The sequence below is a fragment of the Rhineura floridana genome, chromosome 1, assembly GCF_030035675.1.
Source record: "Rhineura floridana isolate rRhiFlo1 chromosome 1, rRhiFlo1.hap2, whole genome shotgun sequence".
In the NCBI taxonomy this organism is placed as follows: Eukaryota; Metazoa; Chordata; class Lepidosauria; order Squamata; family Rhineuridae; genus Rhineura; species Rhineura floridana.
The window spans coordinates 235892251-235919647 of record NC_084480.1 but is presented as its reverse complement, the minus strand read 5'-3'; the positions used below and the strand labels follow the sequence as shown (position 1 = coordinate 235919647).

Sequence of the window (27397 nt, the reverse complement as noted above, 5' to 3'; positions counted from 1 at the left end):
GAAAAAGGCAAAATCCATGCTAGGGATCATTAGGAAAGGTATTGAAAATAAAAATGCCAATAGCATAATGCCGTTATATAAATCTATGATGTGGGTGTATTTGGAATACTGTGTACAGTTCTGGTCTGTAAAAAGGATATTATAGAGCTGGGAAAGGTTAAGAAAAGGGCAAACAAAATGATCAAGGGGATGGAGTGATTTCCCTATGAGGAAAGGTTGCGGCAGTTGGGCCTTGTTAGTTTAGAGAAAAGGTAAGACATGACATGATAAAGTGTATAAAATTGTGGATGGCATGGAGAAAGTGGATAGAGAAACACTTTTCTCCCTTATAACACTAGAATTTGTGGACATCCAATGAAACAGAATATTGAAAGATTCAGGAAAGACAAAAAAAAAGTACTTCTTCACATAGCACATAGTTAAACTATGTAATTCTCTCCCACAAGAGGCAGTGATGGCCACCAACTTGGGAGAATTTAAAAGAGATTAGACAAGGTCATGGGGGAAAAGGTTATCAATGGATACTAGCCATGATGGCTGTGCTCTGCTTCAAAATACCAGTTGCTAGAAACCTCAGGAGAGAAGAGGACTCTTATTGGGCAACTGGCTGGTTACTGTAAGAAGAGGATGCTGGACTACATGGCCATTGGCCTGATCCAGCAAGCTCTTTGTGTATTCTTATGTTCTTAATATCACAAGAGGTTCAGGCAAGTTACAACACACAAGGAGGGGGAACTAGAATCAGGAGCTGGAGCCCTGTGTTGTTTTCAGCAACTGGAATGCTCAAGAGGGAGACCTTATATGCTCTGGCCTTCTAGACCACACCTTAATAGTAGCTGGTAGTGAAGGTGTTTCAGGGATTGCTTATTCACGAGCCACACGACTCTAGATCTGTAGCTGTATGCCATGTTGTCACTCTTCTGCCCGGACCTTTCAGTGCTCATGTTCTCAAGGACTGGTAGGTGGCTCCATCTCCTCATCTAACAGCTCCAAGGGTCCTTCAGAAGGTCTCCCCAAGAGGGCCATTAAAGGAGATCTTCAGGACTGGTTCCAACAGAACCTGCCTGTTCCTCAAGGTCCTTGACCTGTGGTGTGTCTGATCTGTTCTCAGAGGACCAGGTCAAGGCTGGCATGACATAGCTCTACTTTTAAACCATGGATCTCCATGTCCTATTACAAAATGCCATTTTCAGTAACGTTTTGCTGTATATGCTATGTTATACTGAGTCAGACCAATAGTTTATCTAGCACATTATTGTTTACACCAAGGATGGGGAACCTGTGGCCCTCCAGAAGTTCTTGGACTACAGCTCCCATTCTCCCTGACCATTGGCCATGTGGATGGGAGTCCAACCAGGGGGATGGACTGGGGCTGATCAGAGCTGGAGTAGCACAGGAGGACCTGGTCCATACAGACCATTAGCAGCTCTAGGGTTTTCATACAGGAGTGTTTCCTAACCCCATCAGGAAAAGCCAGGGATTGAACTGTAGATCTTTTTGTGTGCAAGACCTGTCATATACCACTGAGCTACAGCTCCTCACCAAATGACATGGTGGTCAGGGTGGGAGCTGTTTGAGAGACACAGCCCCAAAGCTCCCTTGGATGGATAGAGCTAGTTTTTTGGATTCTAGCCCCAAGTTTTTTGTTCTTAGTGTGTTGTGAAAAACAATTCATTAATGTCAGCCAGTCAGTTCAAACAGAACACCATTATTTACATGCCTAATAGCATAATTTTTATCTTAGCTGAGCCTCAACATGAAAGTGATTGGATGCTTTATAGATGTCTGGATAAAGAGAATAATTTGTGACAAATTGCATAATCTCTGCTTCATTCTGCCTCTGATATTAGCAGTGCCATTCTTGGGAAGTGCTTGAAATATTGGAAGTAAAGGGAGATGGATTACTGCCTACTTTATATCACATCACTCATATAGTGGAAAAAGAGTAGGGAAGATGCAGCTATGCTCTACAGGGAAAACTAAAGCCTGATCAGAATTTTTTCAGTCCAAGAAAATTCAACAGCATGTAGTATACAGTTCCATGATTGACAAAATGCCTACCAATTCATGATTAAAAACTATGGACATGCTTCCATGTTTGGAAGAATGAATCTCTGAATTTTCATCAGTTTTGTTTATCCTACCTTTTGAAAAATCCCTCTCTCTACTAAGTGACGGTCACATCCACACCATGCATTTAAAGCACTCTTACACCAGTTTAGGAGCCATGCCCCCCCCGAATCCTAGGAACTGTGGTTTGTTAAGGGTTTCCTAACAACCCTCAGCACCCTTAAGAATCTTCAGTTCCAGGATTCTTTTTAGGGGGGAACCATGACTCTTAAAATGGTACAAGAGGGCTTTGTATTGTGTGGATGTGCAATCCTATGCCAACTTTCCTAGGAATAAACCCTATTGAATTTGACTTTTCATCAAGGACATATTTGATCTGTTTTAAAATGGTCAATTATTCCAAGCTACATTCTTCAGCTACCAAGGGCTGAAAGCAGAACTAGTGCCAGGAGTTTGCAATGTTGGGCACTTGCTGAGGCCCACAACTTAGGGAACTACTGATCTCTAAAGCTCCCTTGCTCTGTCCACCTGGCTGTCACTGCCTTTTCACCTGCCCTTTTTTAAGAGAACAAATAGTGACAAGACAAGAAGAAAGAGTAGCAGCCTCCTCTTCTTCTGGTATTAGTGAAGATTGGGCTGAGAGAAAGCAAGGAAACAGGCAGTGGTGGCAGTGGCCCACTTCGGAAAGGGCCCCTCCCCCTTGACCAGCGCTCCCCTCCCCCCAAAAATCTGCCTGAGAAAGCCTCAGATCGGCATTGACTGTGTCCAGATTCCCTGGGAAGTGTGGAAAGGATTAAGCTAGGCACAATCTTAATATTTATCTGAAGGGCTATCTTGTTCCCAATGGGTAAAAAGCCTGTGACAGAATCCAGGGTCAAGAACATTTGCAGAAGGTAGGCACAAGAAGAGAGGTAGGAGGATCATACTTTAATTGATTGGGGCATAGTTTGTATGTGGGAAGCCTATAGAGATGTATCTACAGAATCCAATTGTCCCACATTTCTAACAATAATCACATTCCATACAACAATTCTTTTGTTTCGTTGCTATGATTCGGTGCTGAATTTTTGTAACTGTTTAATTGCTTTAGAAATATCTTTCCTGCCCTTCACTGTCAGTTTTCAAGATGGTTTACAAATAAAATACAAAAAGCACATCAGTAAAAATAACATTTTTTAAAAACCCAGCAGTTAAAAGCAGCATAAAAACAATAAAATATAAACAGCTTTTTAAAGGGAGACTAAAAATATTTGCCTGGCACCAAGGTGTGGGTGACAGGTGATCCTCCCAGGGAAGAGAGCATCAGAGCTGGGATGCCACAACTGAAAAAAAGGTTCTCCCTGGTCTCCATCCCCCTCTGCTCTGATGGTGGGGGCATAGGAGGAGGTCATCAACAAATGGCTACAGTGTGTAGGCTGGTTGATTCTGGGGCATTCCTTCAGAAACCTAGAGTTCAAAGCCATGCGGGGCTTGGTAGGTAAAACTCTGCATCTTCAATTGAGCTCAGAAACAGATTGAAAGCTGGTAGAAGTTCATGTTGATGAAAAACTATGTTCCAGAGTTATATGCTACCCATGCTGCATGTTTTTCCCCTTTTGCCTAAACTGCAGAACATGGTGGCTGTATGTCCTACTTTATACTTTAAAGAGGATGATAGTTCTCTATAAGAAGGCTGCCAGGGGACTGGCCTCCATTTGAATGGCTGTCTAATCCAAGACTGATTTAAAGATATAGAACCCTAAGAAAGGACAATGGAGCCTTGAAGTTACTCACCAACAGTTAGCACCCAGACAACAGACTGAGTAGGTACGCATGCAACCGGGTCTCAGTCTTCCCCACTATGGTAAGATGTAATATATTTTTATTTAAATTATAGTAATTATTTCTGACTTAGAATTTTTACATATACACATGCAAGCGTTATGCAAATGTATGTCGTCTTTCTTTGGTCATGCATTTCCACTTTTTTGAACAATGAAGGAGAGGCCACTCTAGTGTAGAAGGCCCCAGTGCTATGTGGCTCTGACATTCCATAGTAAGTTTTTGCAAAAGAGAAGTGTATTGCTGTTGTTGTACTCACTTTTTGACCGCCTTTCCTATGCAGTGAGTTGTGGATGGCCTGTACCAATTTTTGAAGCCAAAACCAAAGTTTTTTTCCTCGAAGATTTATTAACTCTGGCAAAAAAGCCTACTCCTTACTAAGGATTATAGACTTGCCAAGTTTAAATTCTTTTAACTTTAGTCATGTGATTAGAATATATTATTTTAAGCAGGAGATGGTATTGTTCACTCCCCCAGTAAGTGGAAAATCTTTCTCATAAAGTTTTCCAAAACGTTGTTTTTACATAGAAGCCAAGCTTGGGAAAATACATTCTTAAATGTTATGAGTGTTAGAACAGGGTAATAATGAGATCTGTTTGTGACCTTAACAAGTGATTGTTCCAAGAGATTGCTGGACCATTATTGCTCATTGCAAACGGGACTGAAAGTCACAGTGTAATGCTAGAAAACAGAATGTGTCATCTAAAAGTATCCGCTATCCAATTTTAATAAACATGTGCTTTCAATTCCCAATATGTCAGATGAGGTTTCAAACCAAATTACATTCTTGCTTCTGAAACAGAAAATGGCAGTATTATTGTAGCTGCCCTGGGGCCTCCTCTCACTCTTATAGAAAGCAGCTGTAGTTAGCCATTGACTTTAAATGGCATCCAGACCAGGTCTTTAGTATGCTGTTTCCCTCACCTTGGATATTTACAACTTCCACATCTCATCTCACTTCTCCCTGCAGGCTATCCAAAATGCCACTGTTAAAATCATCTTGAGCTGTTCTGAGTGTGAAACCCTCTGCTTGAATCCTCTTTATTCCTGGGTCAGAGTCATAGCCTTCATTTCTAACTCCAGGACTTGCATCTACTTTTCAGCCTTTGCATAATATTTTTCTTCTGTACTACTAACATGCTTCCTTCTTATTCCTATGGTGATCTTATTTTAGAATGAGTATCATATATACTAATAGCATTCTCAGTTCATTGAATGCTGGTCCCTATGCAGTTAAATGGCACTAGCCACACATAACAGGGATCTTTCAGCAAGCTTGGGTGTACTAGGGATGGGGGAGAAATTAGTTTCAATTAGCATTTTAATGTGAATCTACCTCATTTACACTTCCCAGAACAAAACATGAACCAAAACACTGCTCTCTCTCAAAATCTGTACTTCTCTAAATTTTGTGATAGTTCCCCAACCAAAAATATCTATGAAAATGCATTATATTAGGGAGATTGCTTGCAAAAAATGTGTATATTAGGATGAATTTTGGTGAGAACTTTTTTCAAACTGCAGAAGTGTGGCAAAATGAACTTAAGACTGGGAAAACAGGAAACTGGGAGAAAGCAAAATAGACAGAGTTGTTCATCCCTAGCTTAGAAGGACCCCAAGGTTTGCAGAAGTAGAACAAAAAATATTTAGGTAAAAAACTGAGGATGGGGTGGGATGGGATGGGACTTCCCAAAATAGCCCAATCAAGACTTGAGCATGCTTAATGGCTATGGAATGCTAACTGATGTGTGAGGCTGGTGACTGGTGAAGATGGCAAATGGAATGGACGATTCTGACAGGAGCACTGTACACTTAATTTTTTTTGGAGGTCACACTTGTTAATTCTGGTCTATAATAAATTTCTGCCTCGCATAACTATCAAGAATATTTCATTTTTCTCCAGATAACGTCAGATGTAGAACTTTAAAGAACTTGTCTAATGTCAAATGGACTATTGAGATTTGGTCTTCTAACCCACTAAGCAGAATGTTGACTGCAACCGAGTCCTCTTTATATAAATTATTATGAGTTTAGGGTGACTGTTTTCCATTTGAATAAAATTTATGCATGCCTTGCCTTGATAACCACATAGTTTCTACACACTGCTTTTAATCCTTTGAAGCTTTAGTTAGCAGCAGTGCCAACAGGTGTAATGTGTTTGTCTCTCTCACACAGCCAGACGCACACTCGGAAACCAAAAGCAAGATTATGAAAGTGTTGCATGCACAGACACACTATGTTCTCGTTTCCTCTTTGTGGTGGGAACCGACAATGAGGAGTGGCTCAGTACTGTCTGCAGTAGTTGTACATGCTTTGTGCATTTGAGTGAGTCAGGAAGTGTTCGTTGTGGCGTGGTGTTTAGTTGGCACACAATGCGATGAAATGTCTGGTCCATAACTGTGTTAAAGTTCAGGGAAGGGTTTAAAAACAGCAGGTGTTTCCTTACAAGATAGACTAATCCCAGTCTGAGATGGTATGCAACAAATGAGTCCACTTGGTTTAAACGAATATATATAAAGGTTCTAAAAACCTCTTTTACATAACTCTTGTACTCTTAACATATATATATATATTAAAATGTAGGTGGTGATGGGAAGAAACACCTTTAAAAATGGTTCCTACACGGCTCTGACTTATGGATGGGTGTAGTGGTGTGTGAATTCAATAGGTTCCCAGGACAGGCATATCAGATGTATACACATCTATAGCAATAGTGGTAGTTCTACGTTGGCCTGTCCCAGGTACTGTTTAAAGGCCACAAAACCTGCAAAACTAGTTTGATCAGAGACTATGGTGGGACAGAAAACATTCAAATTAATTTATTGTACCCCAGGTCTACCACACTGCATCCAACTCTTTGAAAACCTATTGTATATACAAAGACAAAGATAGAGTGCATGAGACACTATTCTCAGTAAAATTACAAAATCCTATGTTATACTGGCATTGCAGAGTCATTAGGAAAATAACACAAATCTTTTCTCAAATCATCTTAGTCACACAAAGCACCTATATTCCCTTAGTAGTCTGTTTCCTTGTCAGTTTCTGTCTCTTTCACGTTGACTGCCAGATGGCTTGCTTGCAGTTCAGTTTAGGCAAGTGAATAATCTACCTGGCATGAGTCACACTGTGGCCCCAAAGGGACTCATTTTAGTGAGAGAGCGAATACTCCCTTTTGTGTGTAAAATGTTGTTAATGGCTTGTTTAGCGACATATATCTCAATAACATGGCTTTTAGTTTCTATGTCAAGGAGAAATAAGATGCTTCCTTATGCAAAGCTGCTGGCACCCCTGCTAATTCTGGCTCCGCCTCGCTCTCAACTGTGATATTTCCTTGCAAAGATAATAAATGAGGTGCGGTCTCAAGTTTTTAATGCATCTCTCTGATGCACCTTTTTTTAGCTACTGCTTGAATGGGATGAAGGCAAACATAAGGTTGAATCTTTCTCTTGGTAGATATTGTAGGAAAAGCCTAAACAGTGTCATCCTTTTGTGAACAGGAATAGAAGATTAACACTTGATCTTGGATGACAATAAACTGTGGGTCAAAATGAAAAATGGCACATAATTGGAGGTAAAAAAAAGTTTGCATAAAACATATTGTTAACAAAAATCTTGAACATTTTATTTCATAGGTCTGGTTTTTACTGAGGTGGTAAAGCTGTGTTTAGATTGTACCAGCTCAGAGTGCTCCACACCCACCTACACAGAACATGGGGAGTGCTTCCAGACTGTCACTATTTTTGGGTGGGATTCAATAACATACTAGCAAATTCAGGTTGTGCAATTAAAGTTGATTTGGAGGTTTTGCACAACAACCCCCCCAAAGATCAGACTTTTTGTGATAAGGAAAGTGACAGCAACACTCACTGGAATGTGTGGGAGAACGCTTGATGCAACACCGCCTAACCATCCTACAAACAAATCAGAATGAATGCTTAATAAATAGCCAAAGTTGTCTAACTTCCTTGCAAACAAATCAGGATGAACGTTCAATAAACAGGTCATCTGGAAGTGACCTAGTTGTGAGGGCAAAGGATTATGTAACCTAGTTTTCTGCCTTACCTGCTAGTTTTGTGTGGATGTATTTGTATGTGTACTGTGGAGCTATTCAATCATAGGATCCACCACTTGATGTTTGAAGTGATATAGCTTGGACACAGGCTTGCCACCTCTGTAAGAACAGGCCATATAATCACAGGCTTATGAGGTACACTTGGATACTCAGTCCCCTTCATCTAAGGCATGCTCCTCCACAAGTTTATGCACATCCATTCTCCAGATGAACCCATATTACAGAGATTATAGTCTGCCAGAAATAGGGAAAAAGAGTGTTAGAGGCACTGCCTGATTTAACAAACAGCCTTGCTTCCATGGTATGTGTGGCTTTTGCTACTGCTTTAGTTGCAAATCTTCTAATCTATAGCCAATGACTAGATCCTCTCACCAAGTAGCCCAAATACAAAGAAATGCAATAATTGTAAAGGACAAAAGTATGTTGTGCCAGTTTCAGTAAGGATTATTTAGTTCCTGAGGTAGTAATGGAATCAAATGGAGGATTGAATTAGCCAGTGACTGAATTAATAGGAAGTAATTCTATGCCCATATTTCACATTACAGCTGTCTGCATAAAATTTTGGTTCTCAGCCTCCCAGATACTTTCTCTCTTTAGAGATGTTCTCCTTACATGAAGAGACCTGAACCAATTATCATGTGCCAATTCTGAAACCTTTTCTTTCTCTCCCCCCTCCATTTTTCCATGTTCATTTAGTGAGACAATTTTTACTCATGTTTCTTTCTCTGTTTAGTACATTTGTAACCTACTGTTCTCTGAAAGAACTCAGAGTGGCTTCTGTAGTTCTCCTCCGCCCATTTTTATTCTCAAAAGGACCCTGTGAGATATTGACTGTACTGAGGTCACTCAGTGAGCTTTATGGGGATTTGAACCCAGGTCTCTCCAATTCTAGTCCAGTACTCTAATCACTACATGACACTCTCCAGCTAAGTGACACTAGGTGCTGGAATTTTCAGTACCCTGCTATGCAGCTCAGCTGTGAGGACAGAACGTGTTCTTCTTCACATTGCCATATTCTAGAATATAAGGAATCTGGCATAGAATGCGCACATAATATGGGAAACTCCAGATGATGATGATGATGATTTTGCCTAAAAAACAAGCAACTATCTCTCATAATTGTGGAGAAAAGTCTGAAAATGGACAGGTAGTCTCTGCTTATTATTCTAATTTGCACAGCTAGAACTTTGAATATGCCAATTGCTTTAAAAATTAAATCTTGTTAGTTCTCAGAGTTCGTCAGTCCTTATTATACAGCCACGAGAGTGGCTGTATACTATAGCCAGCATGGATTTTTCACATTCCGCAATGTTAAATGTAAAATACCCCCACATGCCATTCTGATGCTTCCCATAAGCTCATTTCAAAACAAAACCTTACAAAAGTTATAGTTCTGAACTCAGAAACGCTTGCTTAACAACCCTCTCAATTTTCATGGGGATACACAAAACAGTCAGAGAGAACCGAGAGTTCAAAGTCTAAAAAGAGAGAGAAAAACCTCAGAGACCTTTTGGACTTTTTTCTGCCAGAGTTCTCATAATCTGTTGAAATTCATTAAAAATCAGCCATGTTCATAGAGTACCTCTAATCCTAATACTGACCTTGCCCCATACTCTGACCTTCATCTACTGCAGTTTAAAAGTTAAAAAAATGCCTGGTTGATTTTTAATTAATTTAAGAACTTTTGGCTGGAAGCCTATTATAATGCAGGGCATGCTCAGTAAGGACCAACTGTCAGTGTTCTAAAAGCCTCACAGCTGCTGGGCTTGGCTAATAAGAGGGCCACACCCACACCAGACTTGATTTCACTTGAGACAGTCATGGCTTCCCTCAAAGAATCCTGGGAAGTGTAGTTTGTGAAGGGTGCTGAGAGGAGACTCCTATTCCCCTGAGAGAATGGTTAACAGTCAGCCACTCTGATTGAAGGTCTGTGAGAGGAACAGGGCGTCTCCTAGCAACTCTCAGCACCCTTCACTAACTACACTTCCCAGGATTCTTTGAGAGAAGCCATGATTGGCTTTGAGCCATGGCTTTGAGAGAAGCCATGATAAATTCTTTTAAATTGTTTTTAAAAGATGTGTTTTTAAATTTGTATATTTCTTTTTATTGTTTTTAGTTATTGTAAACCGCCCAAAGAGCTTCAGCTATGGGGCAGTATATAAATACACTAAATAAATAGATAAATAAATAATGATTGTCCAAAGTGTAATAGAGGTCTGGTGTGGATGTGGCGAGGGACAGCTTTGTTTTAAATTTGGGTGGGAGGTAGGGTTGCTAGGCTCAGGGCCTGAGACTGATCCTGTATCTTTAGTAGAAGAGAAAGTCAGCCAAGTGCAGGTGTTCTTGCAACATTGTAATGGGAAAAACCACAAGGTAGAATTGTCCCTTCCCCCTGCCCAACTGTGAAAGATACAGAAGACATCTTGGTTACCAGGCCCAGCCTGGTCAGTTTTACCTATCTAATCATGAATGCATAGGAGTATATCCGATTCAACTCAATAATCATACAAATGATCAGAACTACCTTTTCCCTCCTTCCCCTTTCCTCTCCCTTTCCCCTCTCCTCTCCCTTCCTCCTCCCCTGCCCACTCCAGCCCTCCCTCCCTCCCCCCCGGTCAGTTTTACCTATCCTAAGCATGATTGCATGGGAGTAAATCCCACAGAACTCAATAAACATGCAAATGACCACATCTGTCCTTCTCCCCTCCCCCTCCTGCCTGCTCCCATCCCAGTCCTCCCCTCTGCCTTTCCACCCCTTCTTCCTCCCCCTCCTCCCTTCCCCATCCCCTGTGGTCAGTTTCACGTATCCTAAGCATGATTGCCGTGTGTGTGTGTGTGTGTGTGTGTGTGTGTATGTGTAAATCCCACTTAACCCAATAAGCATGCAAATGATCAATCCATTCTCAGCAAACTTGCGCAGGATCCCATTTCTTACCTCCCGGATTAAAAAGCAAGGCAATTCACTAATACGCAAAAAACCTTGCGGTTTAAGAATGTACCTATAGCCCACAGATATTTCTACCAAACTTTAAAAACAGGGAAATTGGGCAGCTATAGTGAATGCACCAGGGGAGCAGGAGACCTGAACTCCTGTCTGAGATACTGTACTGCCCTACAAAGTTGTCAGAATACAAACACCATTTGGGTTGGTCTTTCACAGTCCAATCCACTTGCTGTGTAGCTTGGAAGAATTTGGTAACCTATAATCAGCCCAAATAATAGAAAGAATATTTTATTTATTTATTTATTTATTTTATTTTATTTATATACCGCCCTAAGCCCGAAGGCTCTCTGGGCGGTGTACAAAAAGATATGTCCTGTGCTGATCTTGTTTTAGCCGGGAGGAAGCAACATTATTAAGACAGTTGATATAGTTGAGATGGTCACTTTTATTTATTTATTTATTTATTTAATTACGCTTTTAAACCGCCCTATAGCAACGAGCTCTCAGGGCGGTGTACAGCAAGATAAATATGTCTGATTTACTTTGCAATTTTAGTGAAGTTTCCTATAGGAAATCATTTTCTTTTGCTTTTGTTTCTATGAATATGTGAAGTACAGCAACACCTTGCAAAATTTATACTAAAAAAACTCCAAACATAATTGTGGAATAATGGCACTGACTTCTGCAAAATAGTCTCCAGTGGACCTCAGAAGTATCTCAATTTGCACAAGATAAGACAGTGAAGGTGAAATATATTCTAGCAAAATTCTAGATGTGCTCTATGTTTTTAATTGATCGTGAACATCTTGCCTTAAATAAAGTGGTTTAAACATAGCAGGCTGAAAACATGCATCCTCTTTTTTCCAACAGCTAGAGTCATTGCTGAAGTAGCAACATATTGTGATCAGTCTGATTTTACATCAAACTGCAGTTTCAGATTCAACTGTTAATGCACCCAAAATAGAAATAGAACATAACCTCCAATATAAAACACAAAAGGCTGTCTTCACCATCACATGACAATGACCAATAAAAAGGCTTTGAAATTAATAAAAATATATTTGACACAGATTTCTAGGATGAATAAGGAGGGGGAAAATTTTCTGGTTTAGATTCTCTGTAGAAACATTAGTAACACCGGAAAGAAGCAAGGTAAGAAGAACACCAACAAACATACAAAAATATAATTCTCCATCTTTGGAGATGGCAGGTGTTGCCACCACTCACCATAGGCACGTTACCAAATTCTTCCAAGCTACACAGCAAGTGGATTGGACTGTGAAAGACCAACCCAAATTGTGTTTGCATTTTGACAACTTTGTAGGGCAGTACAATATCTCAGACAGGAGTTCAGGTCTCCTGCTCCCCTGGTGCATTCACTATAGCTGCCCATTTCCCTGTTTTTAAAGTTTGGTAGAAATATCTGTGGGCTATAGGTACATTCTTAAACCGCAAGGTTTTTTGCCTATTAGTGTTTTATATCTATGTTTACAACGTAAATTGCTGAGAACGTTATACTGAAGCCACTCAGTTGCTGAAGTGAGATTTAAAGCTGATCTTTCAAGTCCACATGCAACTCAACCAGACTAGTTCTGTGATGTATGTTATGCGTTGAATATGCCAAGATATTAATGCTATCAGCAGTTTGGTACCCCAAAATTAGCTTACAAGGCAGATTTGGCTACATTCAACTCGGAATCTTTGCTTGCTTTTGATATGATAGTGTTCTGTGTCCCAGGATAATTCATTCCTTCATAGCACAAAACAGACTCAGCCATACAAATGAGGCACTTTAAATGGAAGGATATGGCCTGTGGGTGGACCACATGGATTGTGTGGATGAAGCACAGCTGTGTTTATCTATGAAACAAGATTTTAGGAGAGATTTAGTCCAGCCTTTGAATTTTTTTAAAATTCAGGTTAGTTTTCAAAGTACTTACTAATAATGTCAAATGAAGCAAGCTTTAAGAGTGATTTAATATAGAAGCCTAAACACTCTACTTTTGTTTTAAATCCTTCCTTCAAACTTATTTCTTCTGGCTTCTGTTTCTAATCTCCAAGCTGGTGCCATCTGTTTACTTGCTCACACCTAATCACATTAAAACCAAAATAAAATACAATTTGAAATGTAGAGAGAAGTGGCATGAAGGTTTTTTTCCGGCTTATTTTTAGCCAATGAGAAAATGTTTTACCTGCTTTCTTTGTCCACCTTGCCCATTGCCATCAACTGGTCTTCAGTTGTTAGTCCATGAGCCAAAGGCCTTTATTTCCCTGGCAGTATATGAGATCCTCTGATGCAGAGGCTAGGACTTAATTTTAGGCCTTCAAGTGTGCACAGCACACACACTCCTCTCTCCCGTTCCATATATTTCTGTGTTTAGTCCCCTGGCCAAACTCTTGGGGCAGATATTGTAGTAGACTCCTTTCTGCCACACATTTGAATGGGGGAGAGTATGTGTTCATCCTGTGGTGAAAACATTGAATAGGAGCAGTTACATTATTACGTATGTCTATGCTGTTTTTAATGTTTTATTTCATTGTGCTAGTTCACATGAAACACCCACTCTGGGATTACTTGTTAATGAAAGATGGGATATAAATGAGAGAGAGAGAGAGAGAGCCCGCAGTAAAAGTGCTGGTGCCTGGAAAGTGAAGTCCAAACCAGAACAGATCGTTAATCCAAGTGCTATTGGAATTTCTGCTAACAGTAGCTGGAACAGATTCAATAATTATCAGAATTCCACAAGAGTTGCTGTATTTGTCTGTTGTAGCATGTTGTTCCAGTGTTGTTCAGTAACAGAATGGTGCAAATGGTATTATTGCTTGGCATGCCAAAGGCCTGCTCCTGCCTTATCACAGCAATTTTGGATCCCATGCCAATTTCCAGTGGATCCCCCTTCTTTTCTTTTCTTTTTTTCCCTATAGTAAGTAAGTAAAATTTAATTTTTGTGTCGCCTATCTGGCCGAAGCCACTCTAGGCGACGTACACATTGAAATTCGATAAAATACAATATAATACAATATAAATACAGAGTAAAATACAATGCAGGGACTATACTCTCACCCTGCTCATTCTTCAAACACACACTTCCTACATTTGTTTAATGCCACCATAACCCACTCCAAGGCTAGCCCTGTCAGTTCCATGCTGTGATTATTTATGGGCGTCTTGCCAGCTTTGGCAGGGAGCACTTCTTGCCTCCTGACCTGGGGTTGGCAATACAAGTCCTTCCCACCCCGTCAAGGCACTTCTGGCTACATCTTCCTTCAACTCCCTCCACTGAAACGTCTTCCTACCTGTGAGGCAAGAAGGAGATATCTGAGGACTGGGGCAAGGCTTGTAACACCTTTGCTTCCATGATGCATCCTGCATCTGTAAGGATTCAGGTGTACAGTGACAGATTGGAACATATGCTAACTAGCAGCAGATTCATAAACACCTCACCTAGTAACTCTTGGCTATTTTATTGCATTTTAAATATAATGTAAGCTGCCTCAAGAACTTAAGTTAGTAGGCAAGGTATTAATATTCCCAGTAAGTATCTGCTCTGCCCCTTTACATCCAGGAAAGCCTCTCAATCATGTTATTTAAATGAAATGTACATGTTCAGAGGCAGTATCAGATTCTGGGGTCAAGCAACCTAGGGACACCATTGGCAGAAGTGAGAAAAGGAGACGCAGAACTTGCAAAAGGAAAAAAGGAAACCAGTTTAACCGTGTACACGGTGAGTGTAGTCTCACTGAACGGAATCCCATTGATACATAGGCATGCCGTATCCCTCCCCCTCTTTTTTTGACTAGGTGTTTCACTTGACAAAGCCTTAAAGGCAAATGGCTACGTCAAGAGCAGGCAGGCTGAGTACCACATAGAGGGAAGATTAGCCTTGAGGCCCTCGTCATCTCCGTACAGGCGTTTCTTGTAGATGGGGGTGGGGAGACGGGACAACATACAGTAACCTTCACGTTCTCAGCTGGCGGGAGAGTGAGGAAAACAGAAGGAAGGAGGCTCCCGGAGGGCTTTTATGACACGGGACGGCACTGGCAGCGCTGGGTATGTGTCTATGTGTGTGCGCGCCGCCGCCACCAGAGAGAGAGAGCTTGTCTGGAAAGAGCATGTGTGAGCGGTTTCCAATAGTAGCCGGAGCCTGTGTGGGCTGGGGGAGGGAGCCCAGCGGAGCCTCTTGAGTCAAGCAGCGGCGAGGGCCGCGTTTTGGGCACGGAGTGACGCACGTCGCGCTGGAGCAGAAATGCGGAAGAATTAGAAACCTAAAGTGTCAATGGGGCTTGGTTTAAAGAGCGCAGCAGCCGCGGCAGCGGAGCAGTTGGGTGCGGGAAGTTGGTAAGAGCGGCGTCTTCCTTGGCTTTCTCCCCACCCTTTGCCCTAATTCTCCCCTTCCTTCTTCCTCCTCACAAGCTTTTAAAATATATAGATATAAAAAGGAATGCCTGACCGGGATTAATCGAGTTTTTTTATATTATTCTCCTTCCTTTTAAAACTCCCCCTCCCCCAAAGCTTTAAAATATAGAGGGCGGTGGGCCATGCCTGTTTGCCCGGGGGCGCCTTGTTCTGTGTTGTTTTCTGCGTGGGCTTCTGTATCCCACCCGGTGGCGTCGAGGGGGACCGAGAGGAGTCTCTCCTGGGGCTCCGCCTCAGGCCGGGAAGCATGAGAGGCCTCGGCGAAGAGTCCTTCTGCCTCGCCGACTCCCACCAGCTCTTGTCTGCGCTTCGCGGCGCTCGCGCTCCGTTCTGCGAGCCCTTTTCGAACAGCAGGCGCCTCTGCTTGCGATTTGAACCGCCCCGCCGGAGTTGTGTCTAGGAGCGCTGGCGCTCGCTTCCTGCCCGCCTGTCGAGGGAGAGCCGCAGCTAGCCCAAGCCGCGACCTGTCTGGGCCGACTGGAAGCCTCCAGAAGACGTTGTCTGGCTGCTGCAGGGAGCCCGAGGCGATGCCCTATGCGCTCCTTTTCCAGCGGAGGAGGACACGATTATGTCCACTGACCAGCTTAACAATACAACCTTGAAGGATGCTCAATTGAACGACCTGGTTTTGGAAGGAGGTATTCTAGATTGCCCCTCTCTCATACTTAGTTTAATTTTTTTTATATTGTTTTTATTTCTCCTTAAATTTTTAATCGCTCCCTTTCCCTTTTTTGTTTTAATTTCTCTTGCATGCTCTTGTGTAACGTGTCTAGTGTTTTTGTTGTGGTATTCCTCTCTTAGAGAGTTCAGAACATGCATACTCGAGACCCTGGCCTAACATACTTTACAGCCAACCATGTGTGGGGCTAATTCAGAAATAAGTCCCATTTAGTTAATCATGTATGTATAGCCTTAGTTACTCATGATCAGGTCAATTAAATAATAAAAGAATGGCGCTCTCTCTGCATTAGTCTATGCTTGGAGGTGGAGATTGTATTTCTGTATAGAACTAGGTGAGGTAGACAAATCAGCATGGATTTCTGAGGATGCAGATAATTCTGATTTCCACTTTATATTGGTAATTAGAAATATTTCACACACATGATTATTGTAATATACAAATGCTGAATCCTTGCAGTTTTAATTTTGGCTTTTCATGCTTGTTTAATGTTGCCAGAGACATAAAAATAAAGTAGGATAAGTTCTGTCAGACATACTTTTAGAATCCTCAACAGCAATAAATGTGTCTTTCTCTAGTACTGTTGCTCTGTTCCACTTTAACGCCAATTGCCATTATGTAGATTGCAGTTGTTTAAAATGTGTTCGTTAGGAGTTATAAACTCTCAGTTGGGAAAAATATTATAATTATGTATGTAAATGAGTGTGTGAGCCTAGATGAAGACTTTGTATAAAAATTATGTTCCTTCACCTTGTGGAAATGATAACCTGGTTCTGGAATGCAAGTGATTTTTTACCTTTTACAGAGCCCAGAGGCAACTGATCTGATGTTAGTTATATGGATGTGTGGGGAGAGTTAGAAATTACGCAGCAGTTGAAGTTGTGAAACTGTACTGCCATTAAAAATGTGGCTTTGGAAATAAACCAACATCCTGTTGATCAAGAGGGTCTGATTATGGCTCACTTGGGCTACAATTGTATACATGCTTACTTGGGAGCCAGTCCCATTGTGCTCATTAGGACTCCTGAGTAGACTGATATCTGTCTCTCTCTCCACTTTTGTACACATCTGTTTTATTTTCCTCCTTTTCAGCTCTTAAAAATGCTCTCAAAAGTGTGATAATGGTGTTGGCTTGTCCTAATATGGAAGCCATGTTTTAAAAGAGTTTTTAGAACAACTAGCGTTTCCCCCCCAAATTATCAGATTTGGCTTTTGCAAAGCTCTTGACTGTTAAATAAGTCTTTAGGTTGCAAAGTAACTATTCATAGGAAAAGAGGAACTGCCCTTCTATAATACTGTTCAGGGCCCTTGATTAAATTTAGAAGGCTATGCTTTTGGCAGATGCAGAAGTAATGTCATTCCAGTCACCCTGCATTCTAGGAAAGCCTAAATCAACATTACTTGTTTTGCACATTGCTGTTTCACAACTGCTGCTCAATTGACATAGTAATAAAATATGTTTGGACCAAATAAATAGTTTGGGTATTGGTCTCTCAAGTAACTGGCATACTGTAGTTGAGAAATGGTTAAAGTGCTGCTTTTTAAACCTGATACTGAAGACGACGACACAGGGCACAGAAATTAAGGGATGGCTTTGTATCCTGTAGACTTTAACAGCTGCAGCAGTTACCTGAGTACAAACTAACATATTGCATGATGCATGTGGAGTTTGTGGTGGGAGCAGTGGGAAACTGCCACTGGCTGAATTAAATGTATTTATACTTTACTGTTGTTGAGGGTCACAATAAGGAAGCAACTGGAGAAGCAGAAAAGGAAAAGCAATAGTGTGTCTTTTCTTCACTTGCATAATGTGGTCCTTTTAATCCTCTATTAGACTGTGAACAATTCTTAGACGTGCAGTAAAATTATAAGATTTTCTACCCATGGTCTTGCTAGTTAAGAGAGATGTGTCTTGGAACTAGGGATGGGCAAGAAATTTGACTCAGTTTGCATTTCAAGCCGAATCTATCCAATTCGCACTTCCCGAAACAACATGAGAACTGAAACACAGCTATCTTTTGAAATTCACACCTATTTGAATTTTGCAATGCAGTTCTCCAATCAACCAGTGTTTACAAAATGCATATGTTAGGGGAAAATGTGCATAAACATGAATATATGAGTGAAAATAACATACAAAATGCATTATATTAGGAGAAATTGCTTGCAAAAATATGTACATTAGTCAAACTGCCAAAAAGCTCTAAAATGCTGGAGAATTTTCATGAGGATTTTTTTTAAAAAAATTGCAAATTACTGCAGAAATATGGAGAACTGAATTTAAGACTGGAAATATGAGAACAGATACTTCCATCCCTACTTGGAACACATGGAACACATATCCTTATGGCAGGGTTTGCTAGATTCTGCCACTAGCCCACTTGTCCATTCTCAATACTTGTGGAAGTGAGAAATCTTGGTTGTTTTGAAATGTGGATTGCTAATCATAACCCCCTCCCCCAATAATTGGAAAAGGGATCATTTGGAGGGAGAAAAATTAACTTTATCCTGGTTCAGTTTTGTACCTCCTGCCTGCCTTTGAAGAAAAGGATTCATGATGTACTCTTATCCTTTTTATGCACTTAGTTTTAAAAATAGCTGAATTATTTGACACTGTCATTCTTTCTTATTTCTGAACTTCTGTGACACTGAAGATGTCCAAGTGCCAGCTGTTACGCTTGTGGATTGTAGAATTCCTTATGAGACATTATGGTTCATTAAAATGTTAGTTAGTACATACTGTTTAATATATTTCTGATTTGATTTGTCATTGCTGTCCTGGTGTATTCAATGAGGATAACCAAATACATATTTTGGCTCAAAAATGGCTGTATCATGTGTATTTGTGGACTGTTTTATTTTATTTATTTTATTACATTTATATTATTATTAAATTATATCCCACCTTTCCTCCAAGGAGCTCAAGGTAGTATATGTGGTTCTCCTCTTTCTCCATTTTATCCTCACAACAACCCTGTGAGGTAGGGTAGGCTGTGAGATTGTGATTGGCCCAAGGTCACCCAGCAAGCTTTTCATGGCTGAGTGGGGATTTCAACCCTAGTCTCCGAGGTTCTAGCCCAACAATCTAAGCACTACGCAACAATGGGTATCAAGTTGTATGTGCTATAAACAAGAAACAGAATGGAAGGAAAACCGTTTCATTCTTGCACATGCAAATAAGTACATTCTGTCATTGATGCGTTTTTCTGGTAATTTGAATGGCTAAAGGTGTGATCCTTCAAGATTAATGATGTGACAAGTTTGTCCCAACGTGCCATAATTTTAATTGATGCATTAATTGAATCTGAGGCGTGTAAAGCAATTATCATGTCTTCCAAAAGGAAAACATTTGTAATACCCTGGGGTGTTTTCTTTAATCTTTAAGACATTTTATGGCCATTGAGACTTTGTAAAACTACAGTGACTTTCTAGGTTAATCTCTTATCACCATGGTTTCACTGCAAAAAATAAATAAATACAGTATGATCCAAGCAAAGGCAGTCCTTTTTTCTTTATCTTTAATGGGAGCTTTACATATTCAGGGTTTTCTTTTTCTTCAAATGATCCCTTCTGGTTATTAACCTCCGCCTTAACTTTTCCATATATTGTTCTTCCACTATGATGGTTATGATGGTTGTAGTGGTGGGAGACTAGTTACAGATAAGTCAATAGTTATTTCTGTATTCTGATAGGAGTATAATGGTGTGATAAACCCCATAACAGTCAGAGTTTCCTGCACTTGTAACTTCTGGATTTTTAAATTATTCAGATTGCTTATACTTAGGTCTGGATTAATTAGTGTATTTTGTATGCTGGGATGCAGAAGATTTTTTTCCCTACAAAGCACTGTTGACCCATAGGAAAAGCCAGCATAGGGCCAGAGCCAATGATGGGTGAAATCAGAGCCAAAAGATGGTGGACTTTGCACTATTGCAAGATTTTATCATTCTCTCTCTTTCTGCCACTCTAACTCTGCAAGTTGCATAACATTGGCTGGGGACACATATAGTACCTCCAGCCAGATGGGGATCCTTTCTGTGAATGCCTTCTTGTGGAGACTGTGCCTATCTTTGGTCTATGTGACATTTCCATAAAAACTTGTAGCAAGACGACATGACAGCACCGTAGTGCATCGTATATCAATTTTGCCCAGGTTTCTTCCTGTCTCCTTGGAGAATGAGATTGCAGAGAATGAGACTGACCTGATTGCAATAATAGAAGGCATGTTGTTACTTAAATCACTTTTTTGTCTTGACGGATGTTTTCACCTGGAGTATTAGTTCACGTTACGTAGGTTTATTGTGTATTTCCCCAATATGACAATGAAAGTGCAAGATTTACATGTTTAGATGATGCAGCAAGTATCCTAAAGCATCTCAACTTCTTGATCTATTACTGCATGTTTTATCTAGAGTTGTCTTTTGTCAAGTAACCTCAAGGTTTAAACTTGGTGACATGATGTCCAAACAAATCACATTTATATTGATTTTTTGTTTTTGCTGTGCTATGTCACTGATCAAAAGCCAGAGAATGGAGAAGAATATTTTTTAGACAATGGGGGGAAGGTGAACCCTCCAGTGGGGAAGGCATGGTCATTTAGCCTCCCCTGCTTGCAGTATTTGTTCTTCTGAAATGTGTGGTTCCAAAGTGAAAAAACAAGGGGTAAGAGAAGGAGCCTTAAACTGCTACCCCCAAATGATTATTTGTTTTGTTAAATGCATTGGGATATGATTTTTACCATGGAAGAAAACTTTATTGAGTAATATATATGCACCAATAAATCTTTTTATTGCAGATTCACCTTTTTTCTTTTCACATGTTGCTCCTTGTCTGTTGCCCTACTCTAGAGTCACACTTTTTCTTTTTCTTTCCCTCAGCTGAACTAGAGTTTGTTCAGATTATCATCATAATCGTGGTGATAACTGTTATGATAGTAGTGATCATCTGTTTGTTGAACCATTACAAAGTGTCAACACGGTCATTCATCAGTCGGCAGAGCCAAAGCAGGAGACAAGAAGAATCTTTACAAACGGTGAGTTTAATCTTCCATTCTGTCCATCTTGGTTGAATGTGTCTCTTGTGGCCATTTAATTTATTTGCCATATTTATATGCTGCCCAATAATGACATTCCCTGGGCAGCCTACAGTATCAATAAAATATCAAAATACAACAGATAACCATAAAACAATAGATTTACATAGGATTTAAAAGATATTAAAGAGATCTTAAAAGGCTTGGAAAAATAAAGTTTTTGCCTGGTGCTGAAGTAGCCACAAATTAGAGGCCAGGCAAGCCTCTCTAGAGAGAGCATTCAACAGGTGGGTAGCCACCATCAAAAGGCTCTGTCCCTAGTAGCCACCAGTCACACCTCACTTGGGTGGACACCTGGACTTTACAGATAAACAATTGGTCACTGGGAACAAGACAGAAAAGGAAATTTTATTGAAACATTTCTTAACCACCTTATATCAGAAGGTGCCTGGGCAGTAGAAAAAAGTGTGAGAACCATTTACACAACAAATGCATATAATATATGTTAACAAGTGCAACAAACAACAAAACTGAGAGCAGGCTAAACCTCGAACTAAAGAAAAGCAAATAGGAATGTAATAGCCTTAATCCAGCATTAAAAATATGTCTGCATCAGACATGTCTTCTTTGGGAGGGCATTCTAAAGTTGGGGCACCATCACAGAAAAAGCCCTCTACTTTTTAACCACTTAGCATACTTCAGTTCAAGAAGGTACTTGGAGAAAGGGCTCTACAGAAGATCTTAAGACATGTGCTGGCTGGAATGGGACGGGGCAGTCCTCACATATCTGTAAGCACCAACACATTACATTTTGCCCTTTAAAGTATAGATATCCATTGTAATATTTTCAGAATAGGTACAATATGAGTGCCTTGGTTGTAACTATCAGAATTCTGGCAGCCAAGTTCTAGACTTAACCTGGAAGATTCAGTTATTAATGGTGGTGGCCCCACATATAACACATTACAGTAATCCCATCAAGAGGTTACCAGAACATGAATCAACCATAGCAAGGCTGTCAAATCAGCAGAACCTGGGAAAAGGGCCTCTGTGCCCTAGCTTTAATAAATCCTGTGCTTGCTTATTTGCAACAGATATGGTCCAGCGAAACATATCTCTTTTTCTATTTGGTGTTTTTCTTCCAGTAACAAACAGCCATGTTAGAATTACAAGGTTCTTTTGTAGCTTTGCTCTTCTTTAGAGTTAGCACAGTTTTAAAATGCTAATGCATAGATATTTAAAACCTCTGTTTGGCTATGCCTTACGTAAGCAGTGCAATAATTTTGCATCACATTGTTGATCATTTGTAGCCCACCCATTTCCAGTTCCATTGGGGCATTCATTGGGCTTTCCCTTATATCCTCACAACAACCCTGTGAGGCTGATAGGGCTGAGAGATAGCTCAAGGCCACCTAGGAAGCTTCATGACTAAGTGGGCATTTGGATCTGGGTCTCCCTGATGCAGCACTAGCACTGACTCTTCAAATGCTTGAGACCATTTACAGAGGGAAATATTGATCAAGCTCCCCCAGTGTTGATATTGGCAAGTACTTTTTAAATTTTAGTCACATTTAGCAATCCTGAGCTGCTATTCTTTTTTACTGAATTAGGGCTATTTTATATGATGACCAAGTTTTTGGCAGTGCCTTGTCTTTTTGAATGCCAAACTGGCAACTTCAGCTCATGGCAAATGAATCACATGACCTGCACTCCACAAATAATGAACTTTTGCTAGCTGAATGAAAAAAGTTGTTGGCACAAGCCTGACAATGTGAATTGGGGCTCAGAACAGCAGTGCAACTTTGAAGCCAACTACAATGAGAGAGAGAGAAAAACCAATCCTGCATGTTATACCCCCAACATTTATTGGGAAAACCACTTTAGATTGTAATAAATGTTGCTTCTCTTAATCAAGAAAATCACGTAAGGGCCAAAGAACTGACTTGTTCAGTTCCCCTAGAATTCAGCTTTGTTAAGCGCTCATAATCATGCCTGTAAGCCCAGGTTAGAAGAGATTACCAGGCATGTGCCTATAGGCCTCACAGTACATATGTATGTTTCATACCTTTAGTGGGTTTCCAGGAAACACCAATGTTCTTGTAACAAAAGGACTACTGCATGAAGTTGCTGCAGCAGCTGTTCTCAGTGGCAGACGTAGTTATAGTTATGAAGTGTGATCTGGACTCCCATTCTGGCATTTCGTAGGCTATTTGAGTTCACAGAGACTAAAAGAAAATGGAACTGGCTGTCAGTAGTGACTCGGAGAGGTATAAAGTATCCAGTGATTAGATATTATCTGTCTTTGTGCTTGGGTCTTGAACAACAGCCATGAATCGCAAGCCTTCAGGGATTAAAAAAAGGTAGGGAATTTTATTGGCTTATCAGAATCTGCGTCACAGGACCACTTACCTGTCAATCACATGATGTCATTTTGACATCACGTGATTAACAGGTAGGTGGAGCCACCCACAGTTTAAAATCCCTTGTGCTTCTCTTACGTCTCAGAGATCAGGGACTTAAAGGGGAAGAGAGGGGAGACATGCAAAAGCCTTTTCCGAGTCTCCCCGTGCTTCCTTTTGAGTTCTCCGAGATCACAAACTTAAAAGGGGGGATGGGAAGACTTGGAAAAGGCTTTAAGACAGCCCTTACACTTTCATTTAAGCAAACTGGAGTGCAGCAAAGCCTTTGTAAAAAGCTTCGCTTGCATGCACAAACTGCTTCAAAGGGTGCGTTTGCACAGGGCTTTAATCTCTGTTTAGCTGATGAGCAGAGATTAAATCCTACTCCCTTGGCTGTGTGTTCTTGTTCCCTGCTGGGACCCGGATCACACAGCCAAGATAGGATTAAACCCTGTCCTCCTTCCCATCAGCTGACATCACTACTGACATCAACTGATAGGCGTGGTTTCCTCACATGCCAAATTTCCGCACAAGCCAAATTGGACCCCCTGGGGGGCCATGATTGTCCTGCAGGCCAGACGTTACCCACCCCTAGATTAAAATGATAGCATTAGAAAAGGCAATTACCACCAGGGATGTACCGTAAGATAGTGTTTAAAAACAACTACTACTACTTTAAAATTCTGTTAAATTCTCAATCTTTTTCTTTTCTTTAAAGAATTTAAAGAAAGCTTTATTTCTTTTTAATTGGTGATAATGACTGGGTACTTGGTTGTGGGAAAAGTAATTATGTGTGTGCATATCCTGATACTGGATTTAGAATGTTTTCTGACTAATAATGCCTGAAGGCCACTGCAGCTTCCTTAGCAGTGGGAAGTCTGAGTAGGAATAAAACAAGAAGTTAGTAAGATTTTAAAAAAATTGGCATATTTGAAGGAAAACTGTCACTTTTCTTTTGTGGTAGGGTTCAGTGAATTCTTTTTTTCAGTCAGAGTTTCTCTGGCTGACTTGTAGTTGTATGAATAGGTTTAGGCAGAATTTCCCTTCCCTCCTCCTCTTCTTCCAAATTCCCTTTTTGATTCTCTGTTTAATGTTTCCTGAAAAAATGCACAATACTAACGTAGCTCTTTTTTGTACAGTTTCAAGATGTTCCACTGTCTATAGTGGGTGAAAGTATGCTGCTTGAGCAATTCTGAAGAGAATTGCCATATGAACATAGGAAACTTGACTTATATGAAATCAGACCATTTGTCCATCTAGCCTAGTGTTGTCTACTTTGGCTGGCAGTACCTCTTAGGCAGAAGTCTTTCCAAGCCCTGCTATCTGAAATCTCTTGAACTGGGGATTGAACCTGGGATCTTTTGCATGAAAGTATACCGTGAACAAATGCCTATCCCTAAAACAAAATAGGTGAAATGGTGTCTCTGGACAAATACGTCTTCTTGCTTATATATTTTTTGGCATTGCTCTATGAAAAGAACTTAACCCAAAGAGAATTTCCCTTTGTGTGAATGGTATTTTATGCCTCTTGTATCTTCAGATGCTGTTTATCGCCTTGTTCCCAGATAAACACTTGCTAGTTTACCCTGCTGTGTGACAGCCATGCATACAGCATAAATGTTTTTTTAGGGAGGAAGTCTTTGCAGACTCAGCTGTATGTGTGAAGGCTTCCACCCTGCAGATGTTTGCGCTGCCATGGCCATCAGGGAGTAGGACAAGTCAGTCTGTGTAGTGTTGGACACAAAGCAAGTTGGCACAGTCCCACTCATGCATTGATTCAACACGTGAGAGTTCAATCTAAAGAGGGCTAGAGTTTTACTGACTTTGAAGTCTGCTGGTGGGGCGATAACAAAACACCATTGTGTCAGGGAGAAGGGTTTTAGCCTAGCTCACTGCATTTGTGGATAAAGACATGTAGTCCTCCACCTATAGTCCAAAAGTGGTGAAAACTTGCTGGAGGGAATGTACTACTTGCTGTTGCTCTCTAGGAGAGATGTTACCCAGTATAACTGCGACTCCTGAAAATTCATCTGGGCCAGCTCTCCATTACCAGCTCTATCTCTGAGACAGATGGATGTATGTCAAGCCTGCACTACCCGTATCTCCTAATAGTGACTCCAAATATGGTTGTAGACCGAGTCACCTTTTGTAAAAGTTCTGGATGTTTTCTTTCTTAGCTGCATGCTTAGGAGCCATGTTTCAGTCTCTGCTAATCCCAGTAATTTCCGAAGTCGCTTTTTTGTTTTCCCTGCAGACTGTACTTAGCTATGACCTTGGGTACATAGTAATATGAGGTTTAGAATCTCAGAAGTTAATAGATGGTATTGAGGGCAGATCACCTAACAATACCCTATCACATTTGCTTAAGCTTGCATGAGTGTTGCTGTCTGGTTATTTCTAAGGTAAGGGGATAAGGACTTATCTAAGGAAAACTGCTGATCTTGATAAGAAAAAGTAATTAAGGCCCAGTTTATACACGATAGTTGTATTTCTTTTTTGGTACTGTAATTTTGTGAGAAATACTGCTATCCCACTTAGGAAAGTAGTGGCAAAAGTACAGTATTCTTTTGCAGAAACAGTTTGTCTAGGATAATAAATAACCCAACAATTCCAAACAGAGGAATGCAATACGGAAACTTTCCAGGGTTTGATTTGATGGTGCCAAGATTCAAGCTTGGGGGAAACATCTGTGACAGGCCTGTAATCAATGGCCTATTTTGCAGTGGTAATAAATAATGGGATTGCCTGACAAACTCAAAGAAAAAGTAGTTTGTGTTCCCTTCCGCACTCTCTCACTTTAAGCCATTGTTTAGTGATGTATATTATGTCATTTAAGAGAAATGGCAGACATCTTATTGTCTGGGTCTTGTCAAAATACATCTTTTCTGTAATATTGTTTTCCCATTTTTTTCACAAAAACATTTCAAGCAAACCTCAGAACTAAATCTTTACAATATTGTGTATTAACCTTTTGATGAAAATTGCTAGGGATCCACATGCTTCTGTTTATATACACAAGGGCTTTCCTAACTTCATATTCTGCTGGGAGTTTCTACTCTGCTTTTGAAGCCCTTGTGGAAGCTTCGTTCCATGACTGTTGGGAATGGGGTCCTCTGAAGCTCCAGTGCTGTAGGTAGACTTCTCAAATCAAATCGAATTCGATGATTGTGGTGGTGATGATGATAATAATATTATCATCACCACCACCACAAGCCTGGTTGCTTGGGGAAAGTTAGAATCTCTTCTTGACGAGGGAAGCTTTTGTAAGCTGGAAGAGAGTAGGTTCTGCTTTTCCTTTCAGGCTGTGGGTGTGCATGTTTAAAGTATTATGGAATAGTATGTTTTTGGGGAGTTGATTCTGAAGCTGAATTATTATGAAAAAAAAGTTAGTTGCCCTGTGACATTCATTCAGTGATCTTTTTTTTTAAAGAAATGTTTTTAAAGATACTTTGTTTTAATGTGTTTTAAAGTTTGTTTTTATGCTGTTTTAAAGTTTTTAGTGCTTTTGTTTGCTGCCCTGGGCTCCTGCTGGGAGGAAGGGTGGGGTATAAATAAATAAATAAATAAATAATGTTTTAAAAATCTAAACACGCCAGCTTAAAGATGCTAGACATTGTAAGCATTTGGGGAATTCCGTCTGGATTAAGGTGAGCCATAATACAGGCAAAGTCTTTATAGACATAGTACAGTCTGGAAAGCCTAATTTGCTATGGCAACCTTGGGCAATTCATATACATCCTAATAGTCTTTTTTACTTGCATTATGATGTATAGTCAACATTTGTGTTTTGTTTGCTCAGTAAGATAAAATAAAGGAAGATTTAAGTAGGCAAAAAGTTGTAAAACAAAGTGATTATAACTTAGTTGCCTTCCTGCTTATTTTAGATTGCCATGAGATTTTTCCACTGGCTGATCCCCCTGTCAATTATGTGCCGTTTGTACTGAATGTTCCTTTATTTGT

The 27397-nt window shown here is 40.4% G+C and overlaps 1 protein-coding gene across 5 annotated transcripts in view; it reads left to right on the top strand.

Annotated features, from left to right (window-relative positions):
* LDLRAD4 (low density lipoprotein receptor class A domain containing 4) overlaps window positions 1-27397 on the top strand; it is a 429669-nt gene that overhangs the window by 383205 nt on the left and 19067 nt on the right. For 2 of the 5 annotated variants that reach the window (XM_061594738.1, XM_061594732.1), the window contains exon 5: window positions 20884-21038. In XM_061594738.1, the coding sequence (XP_061450722.1) occupies window positions 20884-21038 (155 nt within the window). Of the gene's footprint in view, window positions 1-14785; window positions 14962-14981; window positions 15966-20883; window positions 21039-27397 lie in introns of those variants that run through there. The other 3 variants (XM_061594767.1, XM_061594747.1, XM_061594757.1) reach the window with 3 other exon arrangements.